Source organism: Chrysemys picta, chromosome 10 (assembly GCF_011386835.1).
Source record: "Chrysemys picta bellii isolate R12L10 chromosome 10, ASM1138683v2, whole genome shotgun sequence".
NCBI lineage: Eukaryota > Metazoa > Chordata > Testudines > Emydidae > Chrysemys > Chrysemys picta.
In genome coordinates, this window is record NC_088800.1 from 40,347,364 (window position 1) to 40,369,779 (window position 22,416).

General features: G+C 53.4%; 2 protein-coding genes across 7 annotated transcripts in view; one reads left to right on the forward strand and one right to left on the reverse strand.

Annotated features, from left to right (window-relative positions):
* The window catches only part of LOC101934720 (sodium/nucleoside cotransporter 1-like), a 54,180-nt gene extending 41,267 nt beyond the window's left edge, over positions 1–12,913 (forward strand). For all 3 annotated transcript variants that reach the window (XM_065558480.1, XM_065558478.1, XM_065558479.1), the window contains 3 exons: positions 8,089–8,187; positions 10,997–11,111; positions 12,384–12,913. In XM_065558480.1, coding sequence (XP_065414552.1) covers positions 8,089–8,187; positions 10,997–11,111; positions 12,384–12,510 — 341 coding nt within the window. In that variant the 3' untranslated portion in view covers positions 12,511–12,913. The remainder of the gene's footprint in view (positions 1–8,088; positions 8,188–10,996; positions 11,112–12,383) is intronic.
* The window catches only part of ALPK3 (alpha kinase 3), a 117,208-nt gene continuing 95,067 nt past the window's right edge, over positions 276–22,416 (reverse strand). For all 4 annotated transcript variants that reach the window (XM_024103968.3, XM_008166762.4, XM_065558477.1 and 1 more), the window contains one exon: positions 276–22,266. In XM_024103968.3, the coding sequence (XP_023959736.2) occupies positions 21,927–22,266 (340 nt within the window). In that variant the 3' untranslated portion in view covers positions 276–21,926. The remainder of the gene's footprint in view (positions 22,267–22,416) is intronic.

Here is a 22,416-nt window from a genome sequence, read left to right on the forward strand (position 1 = left end):
GAAAGACCTCCTAAGCTTATATTCCACCAGCTTAGGTTAAAAACTTCCCCAAAGCACAAATTCCTTTCCTTGTCCTTGGACAGTATTGCTGCCACCACCAAGTGTTTTAAACAAACATTCAGGGAGGGGCCACTTGGAGCCCTATCCCCCCCAAAATATCCCCCCAAACCCCTTCACCCCCTTTCCTGGGGAGGCTTGAGAATAATACCCCAACCAATAGATTAACAAGGTGAACACAGACCAGACCCTTGGGTTTTTAGGACACTAAAAACCAATCAGGTTCTTAAAAGAAGAACTTTATTATAAAGAAAAAAGTAAAAGAAGCACCTCTGTAAAATCAGGATGGAAGGTAATTTCACAGGGTAATAAAAAGATTTAAAACACAGAGGATTCCCCTCTAGGCTCAACTTCAAAGTTACAAAACAGGAATAAACCTCCCTCTTAGCATAGGGAAAATTCACATGCTAAAACAAAAGATAATCTAATGCATTTCCTTGCTATTACTTACAATTTCTGTAATTTTAGAGGTATCATTTCAGTAGGAGCTGGGTTACCTGCTTGGTCTCTCTCTTTGTCCCAAAAGGGAACAAAACAAAGAGCACAAACAAAACCTTCCCCTTCCCCCCCCAGATTTGAAAGTATCTTCTTTCCCCATTGTTCCTTCTGGTCAGGTGTCAACTAGGTTAATTGAACTGATTAACCCCTTACAGGTAAGTAATTCTGTACCTCTGGCCAGGAGGGATTTGATGTTACTGCATACATAAAGGTTGTTACCCTTCCCTTTATATTTATGACAACATCTATGAGCAGATTGCTCAGGGGATACAGGAGAAGGGGTAGGACAGGGACCAGCAGAAGTGCTGCATGAAAGCCAAGGAGCTGCAGGAAGCATACCAGAAGGCCAGGCAGGCCATCAATCAATCCAGTGCTGAGCTGCAGACTTGCTGCTTGTACAAAGAACTGCATGCCATCCTTGGCGGACATCCCACCACTACCACAACAGCACCGTGGATACCTCTGAGGAGCCTGAATTACAGGCCCCTGCTGTGAACAGTGAGGACAGGAGGTGGTGGATGAGGAGGAGGAGGAATATGGGGGACAGGCGGCTGGGAGATCCAACTGCACAGCAAGCCAGGACCTGATTTGACTCCACTACAGTCCAGCCAGTCCCACCAGTCGAGCATGGGCAAGTCCAATGCAGGAGAAGGAACCTCAAGTAAGCACCCCGTGTAGATAAATTTTCAATTACAGGGACCCCTCCAAAATAGCAAGACACCATCTTTTGACCTTTTGTTAGTAGCTAACTGCTTTTCAGTCCTCTCTAGAGTTAGGCAGGGGAGCCATGTGGAGCTATTTGTTTATGTACACAGAGATGTCCCTTGAATCCTTCTGAAATCTCGATGACATTTCCATGGAAGTCCTCTGCAATCCTCTGCCGAAGGTTTCTAGGGAGGGCTGCCTTATTTCTTCCTCCGTGGTAGGGCACTTTCCCATGCCACTCAGGAATAACTTCAGCAGGCACCATTGCAGTACGCAGGCTAGCAACATATGAGCCCGGGTGGCTTTGGGACGCCAGCAGCAGCTGTGAGCTTTATGCCTTTGTTACCCTCAGGAATGAGATATCAGCTAAAATCACCCCACCTGTGGAACATGATGTGAGTATTCAGTGCAGTTGCCCTGCACTACTAGAATCATGCGTCCGAGCAATTCCCTTCTCATGTCTCCAACTCCCAGCATGCCATACTCGCTGAGGCTGGTGCTGTGATGGGTTCCGTGCACAAGCCATCCCAAGCCGAAGTAAGAATGTAGTGCTCACAACTTTTAGGGACCAAGGAGAGTGAGGTCTGCATCTTAAGTTTTGCTTTTTGTAGTGAATATGCTGACAATGGTACCTGTGTGTGTTGTATCTGCAGCTGTTGCCCTTGCGGCCTTCAGGGTCACCCCCTCCACACCCATAGAATACCTGAGCCCAGATAAGGAGGAGAAAGAAGATGACTTGGGATGATACATTCCCGAAGATCCTGTAAGCCAGCTCTGCATCGGACCATGAGCACAGGGCCTGGAGGATGAACATTGTGGACAACCTAGAGAAGGAGAAAGTGGAGAGGAAAGAAGCCCAGGAGTCCCAGACAGAAAAGGAGAGGGAGATGCACCAAGACATAGTGGGGCTTCTCAAGCAAAGAACACAGATGCTGCAGACTCTGGTGGACCTGCAGGTTCAACCATCCCATGGTTGCCTCCCTCTGCAGCTCATTGAGAGCTCAATATTGAGACCTCCCTATACCCCTCTCAACATTCCACGTAGCACCAGGGGTCACTGCACTATCCCTACCATTCCAACTCGGGGACATTAAAGAAAGTCACAGATTCTCATACGCTAACCTGTGAAAGCCATGGTAGATGCATGTGTAGCTGAAATGGACATGAATGTTCTTTCGCCTTCATAAGTTCTGGTCTCTTAATTTATTTATTAAGCTTTCAGTGAGATTTGTTTTAAAATTGAATGTGGTTTTGTTTTTGCACTGATTTTGTTACAGAGTAAAATTATATTAGTTGGAACATAATTCATCTCTATTAGTTCACAACATATGCTGCTGACTGCTCAGCAGTTCTGAAAGCGCCCAATTACTTGTTACTGCGCAGTGTCATACAACTCATTCAGAAACAAAATTAATAGGTGCTTTGACAATGTTATATTCCTACATGTACAGCAATCACCACATGATTCCTACCAGGCCACAAAAGAGCAGGGCCAAGTAGAGAACATTACAACACCACAGCACTACTCTGGCTCACTGTTAAAATGGTCTTTTAAAGCCTCCCTGAGCTGTATCACTCTGCACTGAGCTCTTGTAATAGCCTTTGTATCTGGCTGTTCAAATTCAGCAGAGAGCTGCTCCACTTCCACCCCCAGCCAAAACTTTCCCCCCTTTGCGTCTCAGATATTATGCAAGACACAGCAGGCAGCTATAACAATTGGGATATTTTTCTCATTAAGATCCAATCTTGTGAGTAAACAATGCCAGCGACCCTTCAAACAACCAAAAGCATATTCGACTGTCATTCTACACCTGCTGAGCCAGTGGCCAGTGTATGACTTCATGAGCCAAGGGAGCCAGGAGTAGGATCACTATTCGCATTTCAACATTCCCAATGGCAATCCGTCGGTCAGGAACGGAAGTCCTGGCTTGCAGTTTTCCAAACAGTCCTGTGTTCTTACGGATGCGAGTGTCATGCACCTTCCCTGACCAGTTCACACTGAAGTTGGTGAAGCGTCCCCGGTGATCCACCAGCGTTTGCATAACCATAGAAAAATAGCCCCTTCTGTTGATGTACTCTGTGGCAAGGTGATTTGGTGCTAAAGTAGGGATATGTGTGCCATCTATCGTGCCACTGCAGTTCTGGAACCCCATTGCTGCAAATCCATCCGCTATGTCCTGAACATTTCCCAGAGTCAGTCCTGCGCAGCAGGCGGCGATCAATGGCCCTGCACACTTGCATCACAACAGCTCCCGCAGTGGTTTTCCCGACTCCAAATTGATTTCTGGCTGACCGGTAGCAATCTGGTGGTGCAGATTTCCACAGTGCGATTGCCACTCGCTTCTCCACTGTCAGTGCATCTGTTTGGTTTCCCTGCACTGGAGGGCTGGGACAAGCTCAGCACACAGATCCAGGAATGTGGCCTTGTGCATCCAGAAGTTCTGCAGTCACTGCTCGTCATCCCAAACCTGCACCCACCAGTCAGTGCTTGTTTCTCGGGCCCAGAACTGGTGCTTCACTATCTGCAGCTGCTCCATGACCACTGCCAACAACTTTGAATTGGTTCTCGCTATGTCGCACAGCAATCTGTCCTCCAAGGAATCGTCACGTTCCCCACTCATTCGGTTCTTCTTGCAGCTCTGCAAATACTCCAGGATCATGCGTCCTGTGCTCACAATGCTCACGACAACAATGCAGATGTATGCAGGTGGCAGACAGCGGGGAGGGCCATGCGGGTTTGTGGGATTTTGAAAAAAGGTGTGAAAATTATGGGATACAGATAACATTATGGGATGGAGACAGTTGCAAACTGGGCAGTTGACCCCATGCTCCCAGTCACCCCTGTGAAACTCGTTTTGGCTCCATCATGCATTGCCAAATCTTCCCAAAAGACAGCATGCTGGACGGTGGTGAGTTGCACATTGGGATGCCTATCTATGGTGCACTGCACTCTGCATTGATGCAAGCATTCCTGGTGAGTAGGTGCATCATGGACACAAGGAGCCAAGTATACACGTGCACAAGCGATGTACTGACTGCAGCCGCTGCTTGCCAACGTAACATGAGTCAGTATAAGTTTGTGGTGTAGACATGGCCGCTCTCCTCTCCAGGATCATGTGGTCTTACTATTTGGTGATTAACAGGAGAAACTGTGAACTTTGTAAGTTACTGCAGCATTTCCATATCCCAATAGAATCATTACCGGAAAGTTTAACTCTAACCCCTTGGCAGGACTTTTGGCTACTTCCATCTCATCATGTTGAAGTTTTGGTTGTCATCAGGCTGGTGCCTTCTTGAATCTTCCCAGTTCTTAGCTGTTGTTTTTTTGCTGTTCTGAGTGGGTGTTTGGAGGTGAGAGCAGAGAGTTTGGTACCCCTTTTCTCTCATAATTTTACAGGAATGACAAGACACACCTTCTTAGAGCCGGAATGGCTTTTAATATTCTCTGTTGGCCTTGCACTGGTTCAGTGCTTCATGGGTTGCTTTTGGTGATTCTGTCAGCTCCTGAATATGTGTCTGTTTAATGAATATACAACGCAAGTCTAGCTGCCTTTGTTCTTTTGTGGCAGGAAAATCTCATGTAACCTTAAGGCCTGGTCTACACTAGAAAATGAGGTCTACACTGGAAAATCCACACTCCTGAGCAGCGTAGTGAAGCCGATCTAAGTCCCTGTGTAGACAGTGCTAGGTCAACAGAAGAATTCTTCCATCAACCTAGCTACCGACTCTCAGGGAGGTGGATTACCTACGTCCACAGGCATCGACTTTCCAATGTGCTGGGGGAGGCTTGACCCCTGCCTCTGTCCCAGGCCCTGCCCCCCCCTCTCCCTCCCAAGGCTCCACCCCTGCTCTGCCTCTTCCCGCCTCCACCCCACCCCTTCTCCCAAGCCCCCATCCCACCTCTTCCCGCACCTGCTCCGCCACGCCTCTTCCTACCCCATTCCACTCCCTCCCCTGAGCATGCAGCATCCTCACTCCTCCACCCTTCCCCCTGAGCCTCCTGCATGCTGCAAAACTGCTGATCGCAGCGGGTGGGAGGCGCGGGGAGAGAGGGGGAAGCGCTGATTGGCGGAGTCCACTGGCAGGCAGGAGGCACTGGGAGGAAGAGGGGAGCTGATGGGGGGGGGTTGCCGGTGGGTGCTCCAGCTCCGGAGCACCCACGGAGTCAGCGCCTATGCCCACAGGTGAGCCCCTCCAGTTGGCGTAGGTATTGTCCACACTTGAAACGCTACAGTTCTCCTTCACATTTGCAGAATGAAGATTTTAGAGTGTTTATAAAAGAAACCCACTTTACTCCTGGTGTATGGTTCTGACAAGACATGCCTACACATGACATCCCTTTTTGGTCTCAACGCCCCTTTGATGTCAGGACCTAAATAGCTGCAAGATCTGTTGTTTCAGAATAAACTATATTTTTACAGTTTGCATTCAGAGATGCCTGTGGAATGCTCCACAGAACGCATCAGTCACCACTAGACCACCAACCCCATCCTGCAGATCGCAGGCCAACAGCAAATCACATCGAATATCAAGCTGCAGTCCAAGGGTCATAAACATGATGCTCTCTCTCTTGACACTTGGCTTGTCTCTGAGGGGCAGAAAGCAGGAGTCTCCTGGAATTCCTTTGATTGGTTTGAAAATCTCACAACATAACTAACAACATAAGCATGTGGTGGAATAATTAGGGCTGTCACACAATTAAAAAAATAATTGCAATTAATCGTGCAATTAAAAAAATTAATTGCGATTAATTGCGTTGTTAACAATAGAATACCATTTATTTTAAATATTTTTGGATGTTTACTACATTTTCAAATATATTAATTTCAATTACAACACAGAATACAAAGTGTATAGTGCTTACTTTATAGTTATTTTTATTACAAATATTTGCACTGTAAAAACAAACAAAATTTTTTTCAATTCACCACATACAAGTACTGTAGTGCAATCTCTTTATCATGACAATTGAACTTACAAATGTAGAATTATGTACAAAAAAACCCTGTATTCAAAAATAAAACAATGTAAAACTTTAGAGCCTACAAGTCCACTCAGTCCTACTTCTTGGTCAGCCAATCACTCAGACAAACAAGGTTGGTTACAATTTGCAAGAGATAATGCTGCCTGCTTCTTGTTTACATCACCTGAAAGAGAGAACAGGTGTTCATATGGCACTGTTGAAGCTGGCATTGCAAGATATTTACGTGCCAGATGCGCTAAAGATTCATATGTCCCTTCATGCTTCAACCCACCATTCCAGAGGACATGCTTCCATGCTGATGATGGGTTCTGCTTGATAAGGAGCCAAAGCAGTGTGGACTGACGCATGTTCATGTTCATCATCTGAGTCAGATGCCACCATCAGATGGTTGATTTTCTTTTTTGGTGGTTTGGGTTCCGTAGTTTCCGCATCAGAGTGTTGCTCTTTTAAGACTTCTGAAAGCATGCTTCACACCTCGTCCCTCTCAGATTTTGGACGGCACTTCAGCTTCTTAAACCTTGGGTCGAGTCCTGTAGCTATTTTTGGAAATCTCACATCGGTACCTTCTTTGTGTTTTGTCAAATCTGCTGTGAAAGTGTTCTTAAAACGAACATGTGCTGGGTCATCATCCAAGACTGCTATAACATGAAATATATGCAAAATGCAGGTAAAACAGAGCAGGAGAGATACAGTTCTCCTCCCAAGGAGTACAGTCACAAGTTTAATTGACGCATTATTATTTTAACAAGCATCATCGGCATGGAAGCATGTCCTCTGGAATGGTGGCCAAAGCATGAAGGGGAATACGAATGTTTAGCATATCTGGCATGTAAATACCTTGCCATGCCAGCTCCAAAAGTGCCATGCGAACACTTGTTCTCACTTTCAGGTGACATTGTAAATAAGAAGCAGGCAGCAGTATCTCCCGTCAATGTAATCAAACTTGTTTGTCTTAGCAATTGGCAGAATAAGAAATAGGACTGAGTGGACTTGTAGGCTCTAAAGTTTTACACTGTTTTGTTTGAGTGCAGTTATGTAACCAAAAAAAAATCTGCATTTGTAAGATACACTTTCACAATAGAGATTGCACTTCAGTACTTGTATAAGGTGAATTGAAAAAATACTATGTCTTTTGTTTATCATTTTTACCGTGCATATATTTGTAATAAAAAATAATAATACAAAGTGAGCACTGTGCACTTTGTATTCTGTGTTGTAACTGAAATCAATATTGAAAATGTAAAAAAAAAATCCAAAAATATTTAGTAAATTTCAAGTAGTATTCTATAGTTATAAGTGCGATTAATCACGATTAATTTTTTAAATCGTGATTCATTTTTTGAGTTAATCACATGAGTTAACTGCTATTAATTGACAGCCCTAGTAACACTAATTTAATTCTACCAATTTTTGTATCAATCTTGATGTTTCTCCCGCATGGAGGGTAGAGGCTGGAGGGGCAGCGCCCCCCCCCCCCCTTGCCGCAGCCATATTGTCCCACTTATATTTCCCGATTTCTCCCTTCCAGGAACTACTTTCCATGGCACAAGGAAATATGTTATGCAGGGACTTTCTGCTTCCAACGTGTTTTGGTAGATTTTAGAGACACCATAACACTGTAGAACTAGCCCCATCAGTTGGGCATCCTGGGTTACATGGGAGATGGAAGGGCATGCCTGGCCCCAGGCTGAGGGGTCGTCTGGGCTAGTGGTGGGCAGGGGCTAGAAGTCCCTTGGCGGCTGCCTGCCACCTGCACAACCCCATCCAGGGCACAACAGGCAGATGAGCCTTTGCCCCTCTGAGCGCAGAGTCTTTCTCACCACACTGTCCTCTGCTCCCTGTAGCGTCCATGGTTCCTCAGCGGAAGAGTGAGTTTGCTAGCATCGTGCTGCGAGCGCTGCTCACCGGGGCCTGCGTTTCCATGCTCAACGCTTGTGTCGCAGGTACGGCCCCAGCTAGATTTCACTGTCCCGGGCGCCCACTGGGACGGGCCCCTGAAGGGTGATGGGAATGAGGGGAGTCTGGAGCTCTGAGAGAGCAGGGAGAGACGGCTGCTTAGCAGACTGGGTCTTTGGAAAGTGAATTGAGAAATTGTCATTAAGGGGGGCAGATAATCTGTTTGAGACCCCAGCTCAGTCCCTGAGAACAGTGAGGGAGAGAGATGGCGGTTAGGCTCACAGTGGTATATGCTTTCCACTGGCTGATGCCTCTCTCTCCCAACATGCAGCCTCCCTGGGAATCTTCAACAAGGACTAGGCTGAGACCCATCAAACTCATCTTCACTTGTGACCTAAGCGTAGGGTTGCTGGGTGTCTGGTTTTTCGACTGGAAATTCCAGTTGAAAAGGCGACCTGGCAGTGTCCGGTCACATGTACTGAGCAGACACCAAAAGTCTGGTTACCACAGGTGGGGGAGGCTCTGTCTAGGTCATAAACCCACGCCAGTCTCTGCACTGATGGGCTGCCTCCTACCTGCATCTCATGGGCAGGCAGGCAGCCAGCTCCGCAGCAGACTGCAGCTCCCATCCCAGCCCTGGAGCAGAGGGAGCCCAGCTGTGGGTGGGGCAAGTGGAGAGGAGAGTGAGGAGGAGGGAGGGAAGAGAACTGCAAGTGATGGGTGGGGGGAAGAGGAGCGAGCGGGGGACAGGGCCTTGCGGGAAGAGGCGGGGCTGGAGGCACGGCCTGGGGAAGAGGCAGAGCAGGGCAAAGCCTTTGGGGGAAAAGACAGGGTGGGGGCGGGGCCACAGGGGGAAGAGATGGGGCAGGGAGGGTCTGGTTTTTAGAAGTTAGAAAGTTGGCAACCCTACCTGAGCCAGGATTGATCACCTGTCAACAGAGCAGAAAGGCCCAAGTGCTAACCCACTGCCACTGGCCTCTGACCAAACCTTGTCTGTGCTAGGCAGAGCGACAGTGGGGTCAGCCCGATGCACAGCTGCCCCAGTGCCGACCAGCGCCTGGCTTGACCACGAAGTGCTCCCTGGTGGGCTCTGTGCTGGCCGCCGGCCTGCCGAGTGGTGCAGCTGGCTGGGTGTGGCTCTGCACAGGCAGATTCAGTGTCTGCCGTCTCCTCCCTTTCCAGATCCGCGACTGTGCTCAGAGTCAGGCCCTGCTCTGGGCTGCTTTCTGTCTGGCCCCTGCCTTGACGACCTGGGGAACGGTGCTGCCTGGCTGGGGGCTGGAGGATTAAGCCCTTCTGTTAGAGGCTTTGAGGTCTCTCTGCATCATGCATTCTGTCCAGACCCAAGCAGTGTGGGGCAGGAGGAGAAATGAAGCCTGCTGCTGGCCCCCCTGCCTCTGGCCAGCCCTCCCCGCCCCTCCAGTGGGATATATGACCCTAGCATCCCCTCCCCACACAGCAGTGGGAGATGCAGCTCAGGGCATAGCCTTGGGTGACATCTTGCCAAGGTCTTGGCAGAGGCCTATGCAAAGGGCCAGTCGGAGAATCCTGGTTGGCCTGGGACATCTGTGCCCTGTGCGGGAGCAGCAAGGGCAGGTGGCCCAGCTGCTTGGCTTGGCTCGGCCACCCCATAGAGGGATGTGAGGCAGGCCCAGCCCTGTGGCTGCAGCAGGACACTCGGTTCCCTTGTGTAACTGGCCCTCGCACTTGGAGAACAGCCCTTATCCATTATTCCACTCACAGGCCTCAGCCCTGCTGGCCAGGGAGAGGGGCCAGCGGGCCCATAGGTGGCTGGGCATTGTGAGTACCCAGGTGTAAGGGGAGGGCCCCTGTCACTGCATGGGTGGGGCTATGCTAATTGCCAAGCATGTTCACTGAATGGGTATGCAAGGCCTGGGGCAGGCTCGGGCTGAGCTGGATGCTCCATGGGGGTGGTGGGCCCTTGAGTGCTCCTCACACAGAGAGGGGTTGTGCTGGGGGCAAAATAGCCTGGCCCAGGGCCCACTGGAGTTCCCCACTCGGCAGCCGCAGCCATGGGGAATAGCCCACATCTGTCCGCCCCACCGCTGTACTCCTGGCTCCATGTGTGCTTCCACCCTGCCCTGTGCATATGGTGCGCCCCAGCCCACTTCCTCACACACTCCCAAAGCTCCCCCCTCCCCCAAAGACTCACAACCCACTGGAGCCCGGTGGTGGTGGGAGGTACAGTCCCTGCTTTCCAGCTCCCTAGGATGGTGCTGAACCTCCAGGAGGGCCTGGGCTGTACGCAGCTTTATGTCACCTTTGCGCCTCTGCGGCTGGTTCTGGGCAAGTGTCATGCCGGTGCTGGCTCTGCTCTGGCTGACAGCACTGCCCCACAGACCCCGACTCTCCCATCCACCTGCTGTCTGGCAGGCTCTCCTGGACACCTGGCGCATTTGGGTGGGGCCCAGAGCCTGGCTAGCCCTGTAACACCTGCTCACAGAGCTGCCATTGTCAGCTTGTGCAGCCTCCCGGGATGAACCTTGGGGGGGTTTCATGTGACCATTTCAAAGACAGGCCCAGGGGCATCTCTCTGCCTCCCCCAAAGGCCACATCGCTGAGGCACCGTCTGCATCGGCAGAGCACACCCAGGAGATCAGAAACGCAAGGCGGCAAAGCGAGCCATGTGCCGCTGGGATTGACTCAAAGCCATGGCAGGGGTCCTGGCTGCTGCAGGTCCTGCAGGCTTGGAGAGGCTCTCTTAGAAGGTGTTATGCTGCTTCCCACTCCAGGCCACTGGGTCCCTGGCGTGAACACAAGGCACTCCTAGCAAATGTTGGCCGTGTCTGAGACCAGTAACACCCTAGATAACAAACTCCTTCTCCCTGCCCCCAGGCATCCTGTACGTGCCCCGAGGGGAAGTGGCCGACTGCTCTGCATTCCTGAGCATGGCAACCTTTAACACCACCAGCTATGACATCTACATGTGCTGCCGGCAGCTGTTTGCTAAGTGAGTCCTTTGTCTTTGTTTGTGTGGCCTGGCCACACTGGCTGGGTGGGGCTGTTGCCTGGCTTGGGTCTGCATCTATGTAGGGGGGCAGCTGGTCTTTGGGAGCTAATGGGGCTCAGACCCACCCACACCAGTGCAGTGTGGCATGGTGCAGTATCCCCTGCCACCACTGGGGGCTTGACCCGCACCTAAAGGGCGCAGGGAGAAAAGCAGGGCCGCCGTCGGTATCCCAAACAAGGGGCAGCGGCTCCGGTTGGCAGGGCTCAGAATGGGCCCAGCTTGAGGGGCTGCAGTGGCGAGTGTTGAACTAGTTCTCAAAAGGCCCTTTGCGATGCAGCCTGGCCCAAGAGCCCAGGTGGGGCAAAGGGGAGATTTTGAAACCAATTCCAGGCATTGGCATCACAGCGATCACTGACCGTTTCGCAGGCCAGCGCCAGCATGGTGACGGTTCCTCCTGAAACATTTTGATTTTGAAAAATGGCTGGTGGTTTTGAATGAAAAAAATGTGCAAAAAATGTTACCCGGACGTAGACAAAAAATGCAGCAGGGAATGCAGGAGTGGGGGCGGGGCCTGACCCTGGGTGTCTGTGGGGGAGGGGACTGATTATGCGTGGGAGAGGGCTCTGAGCAGAGGGGAATGCTGAGCTGCGGAGAGGCTGCATAGGGCGAGGAGGGGTTAACAGCCTAGGGAAGTGGTGGGACAGGTGAGAGTTGGGTGCAAGAGTTCACTGAGCATGTGGGGAGTGGCGGTGTAGAGCTGGATGGACATGGGAGAGTTTGGCACTAGAAGACAGTGTCACCAACCCCAGCCATTCAAAAATCATGACTCAGGCCCCAAACTATCATGAATTTGGTTGAACAATCATGAGATTTTTCAACTAATACAGCTGGGTCTGTGTTTGCCTTCTGCTGACAGAGCCATTGGGGATCACAACGGGGAGGGCTAGACACTGCCTTAATCACTTGACTCCAGGAGCTGGGGCTGTAAGGAAAACCCCCACTATCACTGGGCTCATGATAAACTCTCTTGGCTGGGCAGCACTGAGGTGGGGGAGGGCTTTAGGGGGAGCCAAGCCATCCCAGCCAGACAGACAGGGGATTTGAGGCTCTGGGCCTGGGGGAGAGGAGACCCTGTGGAAGTGGGTGGGTCAGTGGGAGTGGGGAAGGGGTTCTGTGCTTCGGGTGGTGTCAGGCCATGGAGTTCCCAGGTGTTGATTCCATGGCAAGATGTTTGTTTGGTGCAACTGACCCTGACTGCACTCTCCCTTCCAGCACCATGCTCAGCAACAATGGAACCCTGTCCTTCACCGGCAGCTGGGTGGGACTCGAGCTCAGCATGGCCTCTCTGACACAGTGCTGCGGGCACTACAACAACACAGTCTGCGCTGGGCTGCCCTAGAGGAGACGGGCAGCCACCCAAACCAGCACTCGCCCTCGGCGCCAGCTCCCAAAGCCCAGTTACGGCCTGTGTGAGAGCAGGGCATTGGCCAGGCACTGCTGGTCCATGGCTAACCCTCTCCAGAGCACGATGGTCACAGCCCCATTGGCCTTTCCTCCTCTGACAAGGAGCTGGGAGATGCTGTATTTTTGGCTCGACTCTCTACCTCCCTTGAGCCCCATGAACCTCTCAGACGACACAGGACAGAAAACAGCCAGCTGGCCCCAGATGGGGATTTCCTCTGCCAGTCCCTTGGGGCTGTGCCCACCAGTGCGGATTACAGCAACCGCCCTGGGGCTGGCCCCAGAACCAGGGAGCACCAGCAGGTTCCTGGGTGGCTACCCAGGCTGAACTCTGTTGACAAGCCAGGCCTTGTCTGACCAGTCCCTGTGGGACTTGCTGTGTCTTTGTGGTTCCGGTGTGTGCCATGGTGGTTAATGCCCTGCAGGCTTCCTTCCTGCCCAGCTGCTGGGCTAGGAGCCTTGTCCCACACATTCAAGGAGGCTTTGTTTATGTTAATATTATACTACATACTAATAAAACCATGGAGAGTGCCGGGTGCCTCCAAGCTCCTTGCAGTGCTCCTGGCCCAGTCCTCCTGGCTGGACTGTGCAGCTGCCACTCATCCAGACAGTGGGAGGCCACCCAGCCTCCGTATGTGAACAGGGGAACTGGGCTCTTTGGACAATCTGGCTCAAGCTGGGGGGCAGGGGACGCTGAGCCCTTCTGGAAACCCCAGCCTTTATTCTGCCCTTGCGTTTGGATCCGCTGTCAGCTCTTTCCCACCATGCACCTCACTGACGCACCACCTCTCCCTGCCAGCCCCCATCGGTACAGCCATCACTATTCCTGTCCCACTGTGCTTAGCCCTGTACAAACAGGAAGACAGACAAGATCTCTCCCTGCTCTGTCACAGCAGGTACTTTTGGCTGTCATCCCCAGCTGAGATCCTCACCATCTTTGTGCTACTGATCCTCACAACACCCGATGAGATAGGGCTGCTGCTGTCCCCATTTTACAGGTGGGGAAATGAGGCACGGCAAGACAAAGGCCCAGATTTTCACTGGTACTTGTCACACCATGTAGCTTTGCAAGGCCTAGGTGACTTTGCTGGCTAGCTCCACAAAGGGACTAGACTCAGGGTTGCAGTGCCGAACCCAGAGTGGAGGCTGGTCCTGTCATTAGAAATACTAAACTAGTCACTGAGATGTGGGTGGGGCAGCTTCAATCCCTGCTCCAATAAGGAGATGTAATGGAACAGCTTCACCAAGGAAGGTGGCCAGAGCCCCACCCTGGAGTACACCCTAGCCTGGGGGGTAGGACACTGGCCTGGAACATGGCCCTACTCTGCATCAGGCAGAGGGGAATTTGAACATGGGTCTCTTGTCCTGGGTGAGTGCTCTATTCATAATTTAATAATGGAGATATCCTATCTCCTAGAGCTGGAAGGGACTTTGAAAGGTCATCAAGTCCAGCCCCCTGCCTTCACTAGCAGGACCAAGTACTGATTTTACCCTAGATCCCTAAGTGGCCCCCTCAAGGATTGAACTCACAACCCTGGGTTTAGCAGGCCAATGCTCAAACCACTGAGCTATCCCTCCCCTCATGGGGCTATTCAGTGTAAGGGAGGCACCTCCTGCTGTGCTCAATGCGGGGTTGGTCTGTTGATGTTCCCCAAGGCAGCTTCTAGCACCTCCTGCCATTGGGCCCTGCAGGAGAGCTGGGGAGGAGGGAACTAGTGTGCAAATCCTGCTGGGGCTTAGGAGCAAGCTAGACACTGGGCATCAAGCCAGAGGCAGCCATGGATATATCCCAGGGTAGAAAGTTAAGTGCCTAGGGGACTTCACCAGTGCAAATCTAGGCACCTAGAGGGTTAGGTGGCCACTGAGCAGTAGTTTTGAGGTTCTACATTTTGGACTTTGGCACCTTAAGTGGCAGGCACCCAAATCCCATTGTGGATCTAGCCCTTTAGGAGCCTCAGTCCTATTGTATGTTGATGGGATTCTAACCCAGACCCGGCCTTGAGGCTGGGAAAGGTGTGTGGGGAACATGCCTGCAGTGGGCCCTCAGGGCGAAGTGAACGCTGGGACAGTGGGTGTAATGCACATGCCTGGCCTGGGAGGGTTCGGCTGCATTGCTGCAGGGAGGTGTGATGCCGCGTAGCCAGACTCACACTCGCTCAGCTTGAGCTAGAATGCTAAAAATAGTCGTGTAGCTGCTGTGGCACAGGTGGCGGCTTGGGCTATCTGAGTCTATGCCTGCCCAACCACCAGGGTCCAAGCACAGGCAGCCAGCCTGAGCTGCTGCCTGACCTGCAATAGCTGTTCTTAGCCCGCTAGCTCACGCTAAGCTACTGCCAGTCTGTCTGCCTGAGCTGGGAACACATCCCCAGCTGCAGTGCGGACAGACCCAAAATGCGCCTGCCTACATGGCTCGCCAGGAAGCAACAGGAGTTGTGAACCGCTACGGCCACTGTGCTGCCTTCCTTGGTGTGGGCTGCACCTTTGGGAGCTGGCGCAGAGCAGCAGGTGGCCTCCAAGTGAAAGAGCCCTCTGGCAGGAGCTGGGTTCCTGACCACAGTGAGCAGCTCTCAGCAGTTTCAGCCATGCTCTGTACCAGGTCGCGTGGTCACTGCTAGATTTCATCCTGGTTACCATGGCCTTCTACCCTGGGCCCATGCCTGGGGGCTGACAGCTTCCAGAGAAGGACAGAAACTGCTTCTGTGTTGTTTGCTGCTGGTATTGCAGTGATGCCTGGGGGGGTCCCAAGCAGAGATCAAGGCCCCATGGTGCAGGGCTCTGTAACAATATCAAAAAGTCAGTCTCTGCCCCACAGCACTCACAGATTTATGGAGAGCCCCAAGGCACAGGTGAGGGAGGACAGCCAAGGGAGCAGTGAGAGAAGTCGGTTATCTAGCAAAGGCAGAACAAGAACCAGTGGCTGGATGCTGAAGACATTGGCATAAGCTACCAAGGGAGGTGGTGGCTTCGCTAGCTCTTGATGTCTCCGAATCCAGCCTGAACACCTTTCCGGGAGATGGACATTGCCTAAACCTGTTATTGGCTCACTCCTGGGGTAAGTGGGGGAAGGGCTCTGGCCTGTGGTATACAGGTGGCCAGATTAGATGATCTAATGCTCTCGTCTGGCCTGGAACTCTAGGTTTTTGCATGTTGATCATTAGCCTGTTAGGCACCTGCCACCTGCGTCACCAGTGCCAAAATCAGACTTACCCAGGTTGGTTTGTAATAAAAGGTCCTTCCTCCCTGGCCCCCAGACCCAGCTGCATTGTGAGATTGGGCCCTTTATTGCCTCCAAACCTAGGCATCTGACCATATCTCCCTAGGGAGCGCCTAGACCCTGTGCCCTCACAGTAACACTGAGCATCTTAGACTACAAGCTCCAATCTGCCTCATGCACCTGAGAATCCTCCCAGAGCAGGTGGGACACAACAGGAGTAGGGTGAGTCCATGCCTAACCAAGCCAACAGGGCTGCTGCAGACTAATCCAGGCTGTGAGTCTGAGGGAGTGGCAATGCAACGGTAACAGCTGAATAACTCCATAGAGGGTGCATGAGTGGTCCCAGGGGGCAGCCCTGAGAGTTATTCAGAAACTTGTCTGGTTTCTGACCTGTGGCCCTTCAGGGCAGGGTCCATCCCAGCCCCCTGCCTGCACCATCCCCACTCAGGCAGATCAGTGGAACTTCCAGAAGCCCCTTATGCACCAGGGTGTCTCGGCAGGGGCTCAGGGAGCTGCAACCAGGCCCAGGCATAGCTGCTCCCGTGCAGCTAGGCCCAGCTGCCATTGCACTGCCACGTGCACCCCTGCAGATTACCCCTGCTTGAAACGAGGATCAGCTGCACAGGCGCAAATGGCAGCATATGACAGCTTCGCTCTAGGAGGGGGCAGCTACACTGGGGTAGCCCCATGGCTGTAACCAGAGCAAACAAGGCCCACATCAGCCTAGGGGAAGAGGTGAAGTCTATCAGGCCTCAGAAAGGTCAAGTTCCAGCATGGCAAAAGGAGAACAGGAAACTCAAGGTTACGTCTTAGGGCTCACGTGGCTCAATATGTTTATTAATGAGCGTTCAGGAGGCACAACGGTATTTACGCTAGTCAATCCAGTGAGGACTGCAAGGCACCTCTGAGGGACCTGATCCAGCAAGTGAACTTCACTGGTGAATAATACAGTGTAATACACCTTAGAGAGAATACTACTACTACGCATCCCAGGGGTCTAAATTACCTGTGTGGCCCCAGGAAAGGGAGCTGGGCATCCCTGTGGGGAGCTCAATGAAAGCCTCTGCCCAATGTGCAGCACGACCAGTTACAGGTGCCAGCAACGTGTTTAGGTGCATAAGGACTGGGATTGAGAAGAGCAGTGAAAACACTATTGTGCCATTCTCGAAACCGCTGGTACATTCTCTCCTAGCCTGTTGTGTTCAGGTCTGGTTACCCCAGCTCAGAAATCCTGGTGGCCAGAGAGCAGGTGCAAAGATGAGGCAGAACACAGCGGGGGGAAGGTTTTCCCATGCAGAGACTGAACAGCTTAGCCATAGAGTTTAGAAAGGAGGGGACATGGAGAGATATGTAAGGTTAGTTTGGGGCTCTTGTTTACACTCCCAGGCAAAGCAGCCCAAAGGGAAGCCCAATGAAATTAAAAAGCAGCAACTTTCCAACTGGAAAGGGGGACTGCTTTTAAACACACTATAGTTTATAAATGGAACCTGTGGAACTTCCTGCCCCAAGCGCTGAGGGCCAGAGCTCAGCAGGCTTGAACACAGAATAAGAACTGGATTTCAGAAAGGAATTCCTTCAGGGATGTTCTCTGGCCTGCGTCACACACACAGTCAGCAGGATGATGAGCATGGTCCCTGCTGGCTTTGGAATGTATGATTTGAATAATAAGAAGGGATGCAGCTCCATGAAAGAGGAGGAAGATTTCAAAGGGCTCCATCCTTTCATACGTCAGGGCAGAAGCCAGCCCCTGCTTGATGGCTCAGGAACCAACGTCACTGCAGCCATGTAGGCAGGGGTTTCACACCTTCCTTTGGAGCACATTGCTGGCCAGACTCTGGTGTAACTCACCAGCAGGCGATGGGGTTCCAGCAAGGTCTCGTCACTGCACTCCTCAGAGTTTGTACCTGCCTTGGGATGGGGGCTGCAGCTGTGCCAGGGAGGGTGCCGGCTGAGGCACTGGTCTCACGACCCAGGTGGTGTTGCCTACCCTACACCTGGGAGTGGGTGCAAACAGACTAGAAAAATGAAACCCCTTCTCCTTTGCCCCCAGCACCACACACAGTCCCCCTCCTCCGCCCCGGAGACAAACCCCTGCTATGCTGAGCTTTGGGCAACACGCTGCTAGGCACCATATCACCCCCCAGCTAGCGGGAGAGCAGGAAGGAGGGGTATCCCAGCCCCTCCAGCCGGGAGAGACGCACTGGAGAGCAGGCCAGTCCATCGCGTTTTATTGCACTCGCGCACACCCAGTTGCCAATACACAGACGAGTATGTACACGGTTATCTTACAATGGGCTGACTGAGAGCAGGAATCGGCCCCGGCAGAAGGGCGAAGCGCAGCCGCAGCCATGGAGTGCAAAGCAGCAGCCGGGCAGCTCCCTAGCACAGGCAGCTTGGCTGGGCACCCGGCTTTGTATCACCACAACACTGCTGCTGCCAGCACCAGTCACCTCCATTGGGACTGAAGTTCTGTGGCATCCCAGTCCCATGCCCCACGGTCACAGCTAGTCTGTGCTCTGAGCCCAACGGGACAAGGCCTCAACAGCTCCCCTCCCCCTCCGCTGGCCCAGGCTGACCATTAATTGCACTAGCTGGGCGGCTCAGCCTGCGGTCACTGCTAGAAGAGGTGAGCTTTTACAGCGAGTTAACAGGCCCGAGCTAGCTCCTGTGGGATCCTAGTGGAGACAAGGCGGGGGTAGCTTTAACCGCAGTGCAGCTAGGCAAGGGCACCTGCGGGGGGTCCAGCACCGACCTCCCCAGCTACACAGCAGTAACAACTGCTCCCTGTGCCTTGGCGCTGCTAGGCATTCACAGCAAGAGAGCTACTGTTTATTCCTTCTCGTAAAACACAACCCAAACGTGAGCCCTCCCTGTCCTCCCGCGAGCAGGGCTCAAGAGGGAGAAGGAAATCCAGCTGTGCCTGTTACAAGTGGCTCCCTGTGCTGGGGCATTATGTCAGCTGCCAGCGGTACCCGAGCAGGAGGGTTAGCAAATACCAGGCTCAACCCTAGAGCAGCCAAGGCAGCGTGTAGCTTTCACACAAAATAGCAGGTCGAGATAACTCATGTGAAAACTACCCCCAGACATGTCTGCACTAGGGCTTCCCCTTATGTTAGCTAGCTCGCGGTAAGATCACACCTCCTTTCCTGGTGAAGATGAGGCCTATGGGGGTTTGCAAACCCGGGCTTTTGGCAGCTTTGTGCAGGAGAAGGGTGGGGGCTGTTTTGTTTCCAAGGTTGGCTCTGCTTGCGCTTTCCCTGCAGGAGCAGCCAAGGCCGTGTCTGCGCTGTGGGGCTTTGCCCTGCCAGGGCTGTTGGGAAGACTCAGGCTGGCTGCTGTGAGCCCGTAACCCCGTCACTACAGGGAAGGCCTTCCCTGCTCCGGGGTCGTTAGCACGGTTACCAACTCACCAACCAAAGGGCACCGAACAGCGGCTCACACTCACAGAGCAGGCTTGTCTCCACTAAAGTTTCACCTCCAGTGACCTGCTTGCCTAGGCCGAGCCCTGGGGTGAGCCACAAACACTGTGGCAGTGACACCCCCAGGCAATAAGCAACCAACCAACCTGCGGGCAAATCACTAATGCAAACAAGCCCCTGCTGCTCGGCTATTGTGATGTCCTCACTTCACCGCTTCCCCAGCCCAGACAGGACCTGCATTCTAATGGAACAAACAGACAGGGCATTTTCAGGCCCCCATACTCTGCCATGAAGAAGCAAGAAGAGAGCACATGGCCTGTGTCTGCCCCTTTAAACAAGGCCACAGCCCCGCTGTCAGCCACACTGGGAGGCAGTAGCCAAGAGAACTTGTGCTTGAGCCAAAGTCTGGCAGCGTAAGCAGCAGGCACATCTTGTTCCCCGCCCCCAGCGCAGCTACATCGCCAGCACTGAAGCCACGAGACCTAGAGACAAACCAGAAGAATGGAGGCCTGTGGGGGCAGGGCTTACAGGCCTGGGGGATGAGAGGCAGGCAGGGCTGGGGTTGTCTCTCGGAGGCAAAGGAAGGACTCGCCTGTTGATCCCAGGAGTGGGAGGGTGTGTAGAGGCAGGGCAGAGCCAACAGGGCACAGCTGGGAAGGTGGGTTCAGACCCTCCCTGGATCCAAAGGGGTGAGCGATAAGACCAGCTGAATGCTAAATTACTGGGCTAGATGCCCAGGTGCACCAGAGCAGCTCTTGGCATACAGGGGAGATAGGGAATGTGCCATCTTTCCACCGCTGAGCCTGGGGGCTGAACTGGCACCCCCAGCATGAGGTAGAACAGCCTTGAGGCTGCACTAACTTGAACCAGCTCCCAAGAAGCCTCTCTGCTGGCCAGGATCGGTGGCCCCATCCCTATGCTGGCAGATGGGGAAGGTGGGGAGCACAGGGCAGGACTTGCATACAATAGGGAATCCTCAGCTCTGCTTTAGAGCAGCTTTAAATCCGGTTTGTGCTATGGCAGCATTACCAGGTCAAGGGGCAAGGCCACTATTAAATCTTAACCCCACTCAGGGCTGCCTCGCTGGGACGTCCTGCTGCCCTAGGAGAACAGAACGCTGATCCCTACACTCCACAGAGAGGGGCCGGCTCCAATGCACACCCCCCACCGACACTGTGCCAAAACACACCCAATGCTGTGGCCCAGCCCGTGACTTTGTCAGCTCACAAAGGGAGGGTGTTACTGGCCTGAGGACAACAGGGTGCGGCTTGACCTGGTCAGGGGAAGGCTGGGTTATTTCTTCCCAGCCCAATCCTGCAGTGATCCAAGTGCCCAGGGCTGCATGAGGATGGGGTGCAGGGGAAGCTGCTTTGGGTCTGCCAGCGAGGATGCTGCAGAGTGTACTGGCTCTGCTGGCAGGGCTGGGCTGTTCCCTCTCCCCTTGGAGAAGATGTGAAATATTTTTTTACAGGAGCAGGAGGTTTGAACTCCCCCCCACCCGCCCCTCTGTGCTGGCTAGACTGGCACCCACCTACCATTGTGATTGGCACATTACAACACAGACACCCCAAGCACTTCCACTACCATAATAGGCAGGGAACTAAGTGGTGATATTTTAATTGCGCCCGATAGACTCCAAACTTAAACACTCCCAGCTGAGAGGCCCCGGGCAATGCGCCCCCCCGCAGACTCAGGCAGACAATGCTGCATTAGTAACACGTGAAGCACACGTGGAAGATTGGCTTTGCACTGCTTTGCATCAGGGAAAGCGAAGAATCTGCCACATGGTTCTGTAGCGAGGGCTGGATGCTGCCAGACTTTCCAGGCCCGGGAATCACAGAAAACACACGGCCATCCCCACGGGGCAAAGAGGGACCAAGCAGCCTGTCTAGTCATGCTCCCCCTACAGAGTAGTCAGTAGGTAATGGGCATGGGGTGGGACCGGAGAGAGGTGCTGAACTAGCCGGGCTCAGGGAAACTACAGCAGAGGTTAGTAGGGCCTGTGTATGGCCCATTAGGGACCTGGGGTCAGGGATTTCTGCTGGGCATGTGTAGGGAAAACACCAGGAGGTGCTGCGAGCCGGGGGGACCCAAGAGCTACCAGGCCTTTGTGGCACCCATGCCCGAGCGGGGTCAGTGCACTGTAGACAGCTGCAGGCTGGCAGGGTAGAGCGGCACATTCCTAGTGGCACACAAAGGAGCACCAGCTGCTCGCTCTCCTCCAGGGGTCGCCAGCAGAGAACACCAGGGCCAGGCGTCGGAGCAGAACCAGAGAAAAGCCGGCACAGTCTAAAGGAGGGATTCAGAAAATGAGCCTCAGGGTCACCATCAGGCAATGACCAGTGCCCCCTGGTAGTCAGGCTGGCACACTGCCCCAATACCCTCTGCACAGGGCACTGTGATGCCTGCATGGCCCTGGCAGCTGGGGCTTGGCAGGCTCGGCCGGCCTGGATGAGCTGTTGTTTTAAAGAGGTAACAGAGTTGAGCTGCCATGCTCCCTACAGCGGCTGTGCAGGCCCCGCCATGCACCGAGCCAGCTCCGGCCCACTAGGCTACCCAGGGCCCCCCGCACTGGCGCCAGCCTAGTCACTGCTTCACTCGCACACCACACAGAGCGCAGCGCAGGGGCGTGCTGGGAGCCACAGGAAGGAGCAGCGGCTGGGTCCCCTTTCCAGGTGTGCACGGCGGCACGCTGCCTGCATGGCTGCACCAAGGCTCTGGCTACTGCAGCTGGCTGGGCCTGTCGCTCTCCAGCGCTTTGTGCTTCGGGGCCGGCTGGGCCTCCCCAGCTTCAGTGGATTTCCGGGAGGCTTTGGGGCTCACGGCGCCCTTCCGGGTGCCCTGGGGGCTTGCCAGGCCTTTCTTCTGCAGCTGGGGGCTGGACTGGGCTGAGGGGGCCTTCCTGCCCAGGGAGGGGCTCTTGGAGCCCTTGGGCTTGGCTGGCTGCTGCAGGCTCTCCAGACTCTTCAGGCCCAGGATCTCACAATAGCGGTTACACTGGTGGACAGCAGCAAACTGGTCCAGCAGGGCCGGGAAGCAGCTCTCCTTCAGCCCCTGGTACCTGCCAACACAGCTACACTCAGGGCCAGTACCCTGCCAAGGGGGCTCTGGGCCAGGGCGCCCCTCTCCCCACACACCCCCAGGCACAGCGAGCAGGAAGACAAGACGCCTGGGCTGCTGCCCCCTAGGCACATACCCCTTTCCGGGTGGT